At 47.7% G+C, this 3,804-nt stretch overlaps 1 protein-coding gene across 1 annotated transcript in view; it reads right to left on the bottom strand.

Annotated features, from left to right (window-relative positions):
• T265_02209 (hypothetical protein) overlaps nucleotides 1-1,122 on the bottom strand; it is a gene marked incomplete at both ends in the record, with an annotated part of 59,592 nt that extends 58,470 nt beyond the window's left edge. Inside the window, 2 exons of the mRNA XM_009166397.1 lie at nucleotides 46-591; nucleotides 721-1,122. Coding sequence (XP_009164661.1) covers nucleotides 46-591; nucleotides 721-1,122 — 948 coding nt within the window. The remainder of the gene's footprint in view (nucleotides 1-45; nucleotides 592-720) is intronic.
• Between the last annotated feature and the right edge of the window lie 2,682 nt (nucleotides 1,123-3,804).

Below are 3,804 nucleotides of genomic sequence, written 5' to 3'. Positions count from 1 at the left end.
CGAGGAACACACGGATTTAAAATTGGTTAAAATCTACCAACTTACTGGATCCATGACTTCAATGGTTCCACTATGATTGTCGTGCGAATGTGTGCCAAGGACAATGAGACCGAGAATGTTCACAAGAAGCCCACCAGCTCCAACATAGATCATGAGACGGGGACTGTCGATAAGTTCTGGTTTGACAAACCTCTGAATAGCCTCCATCAAGATTGAGATACAGAAAGTTGATAACATCACAGTGTTAATCAGGCCGCCCATTACCTCGGCTCGCTGCCATCCAAAAGTATTTTTAGAGGAACTTGGCCACTTTGCAATGCGTGTTGCTATTATACCAATTATAAGTGCGATTAAGTCTGAAAGCATATGAAATGCGTCCGCGACGAGTGCCACTGATTTGATGACGTAGCCTACGATCAACTCAACAAGGAAATACGCAGCAACCAGAAAAAGCATACACGACAGTCGCACAGAATTTCCACAACCTCTGCACGCCATGTCAGCGGCTTCGAAAAACGGAACAAGGTTATAGGTACAAAAATGTGCCGTTTCCTGCCAAGAAGTGTCTTGCGTTAATCCGTCGCAAGAGAACTGTGAGAATGCAACATCGTTCAACGACACATAAAAAGACCGAAAAGACCGCCCACTTTTGCATCGACTTTAGAGTGCCAAATTGGTGCAACAAACAAATTCAAGCTCTGAGTCTGAAAATCTGCTTACCATGTACTCCCGTGTGATTGCTGTGTCAACCGTGAAAAACCCGTCGGCCAAGCATTGTTCAAACAGAGCATAAGTAAGAATTAGGTCCCCCCGGAGACGACGGTACCCCAGGGGAAAGAGATCAAGTATCGCAAGGCGCGTTTCGTAGTCCACGGATTTGAGACCGGCCACAATTCTCGTAGCGGCTTGCTGGACACGCTCGATGAGCGTAACGTCTTCCGTGCGTCCTGAGTAGACAATTTGATTGGCGTATTCCAGGAGCGGTCTGACGTAGGCCCCATAGAGTATTTGAAAGTCCATGGGAGTGCATCGGATCATCCGTAAAATGGCGAATGCCTTTTGGGCCGATTTCTCGTGGTGGAGTGAGAAGGATAAGCGTAATGTTTTCTGGTGCTTTCTCATTATGCATCACAAGGGCATTCGCTGAGTCTCCTCAGAATGACATATGGACGCACTTTTCGTCATTCAGAGGAAGGTGTCAGTCCAACGACCGCTGCTTTGCAGCGTCTACATCCATTTGGAGGGCACTGGCATTGGAACCTCAGGATTTCAAGTCGTCCGCAAAAAGTAGACATGGACTTGCGAGAACATCTTGGAGGTCATTGACGTGTTTCAGAATCAGCAGTGGTCTCAGGACGGAGCCTTGAGGAACTACAGTAGAGACCGGCGCTGGAGAAGAGTAGGTCGAGCCTATTCTCACTCGGAATGATCTGCCTGATAGGAACGCCTTGATCCAGTGAAGGATTTTCCCATGAATCCCGTAAGACTCGAGGTTGTGGAGCAGTGAGACGCATGGGACCCTATCAAATACTTTTGAGAAGTCGAAAAATATGGCATCCGATATGAGTCCTTCGTCCTTGGCTTGGGTTAGGCTGTCCATAAACACGAGCATGTTTGTCACGCAAACGCGGTGTGGGAGAAATCCGTGTTGATCTGGAGATATCAGGTTGCTGGAAGTAAGGTGAGCTAAAATAGCTCGCTTCAGAATGCGTTCCATCACCTTGCACGGCACGCTATTGAGGCCTAAAGACCTGAAGATGCTAGGCAATAGTCGGTCGCCAGTTTTATAGATTGGCGTGACAGTTGTTTCCTTCTCGTGAATAACACAGAAAGTCAAGGAGGTAGAAACGAATAAATCCAGCAGCTCTCGCGAGGATTCGGTGATTCACTCACTGATAACAAGATTGAAGATTCCATCCAGGCTTGTCAGGTGAAGTACGTTCTTCCCGATCAGGCAACTCGATTCACCTGAAAGTTGTAAGTGAAAAAGGAATGCAGGACTGCTCTAGAAGACACCAGATCAGGAAAGTAAATCTTGCCAACGCGGAAAATCAACTAAGAATGTGCCTAAAAGTGGTTTTACTTGGTTCTAGCTGTGGCGCGAACAACCGTTGGAGGAAGGTCGCTCCACAAGGCGAATACCAGAAATGAGTAAAAATGCCCAATAAAGTTCCCCGCAAAAAGTAGACATGGACTCGAAGAGACGTCTGAAAGGGCGCTGATGTAGATCAGAAACAGCAGTGGTCCCAAAACGGAGCTTTAGTAATTCCAGCCTAAAAGTGGTTTTACTTGGTTCTAGCTGTGGCGCGAACAACCGTTGGAGGAAGGTCGCTCCACAAGGCGAATACCAGAAATGAGTAAAAATGCCCAATAAAGTTCCCCGCAAAAAGTAGACATGGACTCGAAGAGACGTCTGAAAGGGCGCTGATGTAGATCAGAAACAGCAGTGGTCCCAAAACGGAGCCTTGAGTAATTCCAGTGGAGAAGAGTAGGTGGGGCCTACCTTCATTCGGAAAGATCTGTCTGATAGGAACAACTTGATACCGTGTAAGATTTTCCCTCGAATCCCGTAATACTCGAGTGTGTGGTGGCGCGGGACGTGCGGGTCTCCTTCAATTGCTCCTGATGGGTCACTGAGTAATCGTTGATTGCCAAGAAGAGACTCCCGTTGTCTGTTTTACTTCCTATTTTATTGTTTCCCAGAACTGTCATTCGTCGGCAGGAACTTTTCGCCCAAATCTCTCCGACAAGCTTATTGATCTGGGTCTTTATCGTACGGAGATCAATTTTCCGCACTTGTTTTTTAAAAGTTCAATGGCTACAACATAAATTTCGCGCAATACCACATTTTTGACGATTGGATTTGTTGAGGTTGCAGGGTTCCAGAAGGACGCGCGTCCATCGGTTCCTTTGCCGCGGTTTGACAGACAGGGTGTCCCCGTGGCCGACCAGATGGACGCCAAAATCCCTCGTGATCAGCATGTCCAAGGCGGATGGTCAATAAATTTCCGGCATATTTCTTCTAGGTTTGTGATTCTGCTATTGGCCTCACGAGTGCTAACTGCGTCCGTAATGAGGTGGGCTACTTTTGGTGGCCATGGGTTCCCACCGCATCCCATGACGTGTATGCCAACGGTTTTGTTCGGTCTGCCTGCAAACTCCGGTTAGAAATATTGAACAATTTGAGGTTTCCTATGGTACCGTCTTTACCGGCCTCGGGGGGTTAGGGGTTTAAAAGCTTCTGGCCACTAGCCGCCTTTTTGGACATAGTGTGGAGTTAGATGTTGGGGGTTTGGGGTCTGGCAACCACTTAGAAGAGAAAAACGGGAGTGTTGTCTTAATGAGATGCTTCGGAGCAGGTGGAGGAATGACTGATCTTGGGAGGCAAACGGTTGAGATAGCTCTAACGGAGTGGGAAAACTCTGGGTCGTATTGCGGGGGCCACAGTCAATCTTGGGCACCCATGTGCGCTGGTAGTTAAGATAGGACAGTGAAAGTGTGGGACAGTGGCGGCACGTCCATAGGGGCGATTGTGTAGATGAGGGCTAAACGCTCTGGGGACTAGCATTGATTAGGTCTACCGAAGAAGGGGGACTAGTTGGCTTTCCTGAGCGCAGCCAATAGTTATCTAGCGGGAAAAAATGATCAAAGACGGTGCCCATTATCCGCACAATGCTCTCAGCTGCGAAACGTTTAGAAGTGGAGTAAATCCCTCCGCGCAGAAATGTTGCATTTTGTTGCGCATGCGCTCAAACTAAAAACCATCTTAATCCACTTTCATCATTTTGCAGCCTAACAATGTTG

The sequence above is a fragment of the Opisthorchis viverrini genome (genome assembly GCF_000715545.1).
Source record: "Opisthorchis viverrini unplaced genomic scaffold opera_v5_27, whole genome shotgun sequence".
In the NCBI taxonomy this organism is placed as follows: domain Eukaryota; kingdom Metazoa; phylum Platyhelminthes; class Trematoda; order Opisthorchiida; family Opisthorchiidae; genus Opisthorchis; species Opisthorchis viverrini.
Note: the sequence above shows the minus strand (reverse complement) of the source record. Positions and strands in the feature narration are given on the sequence as shown.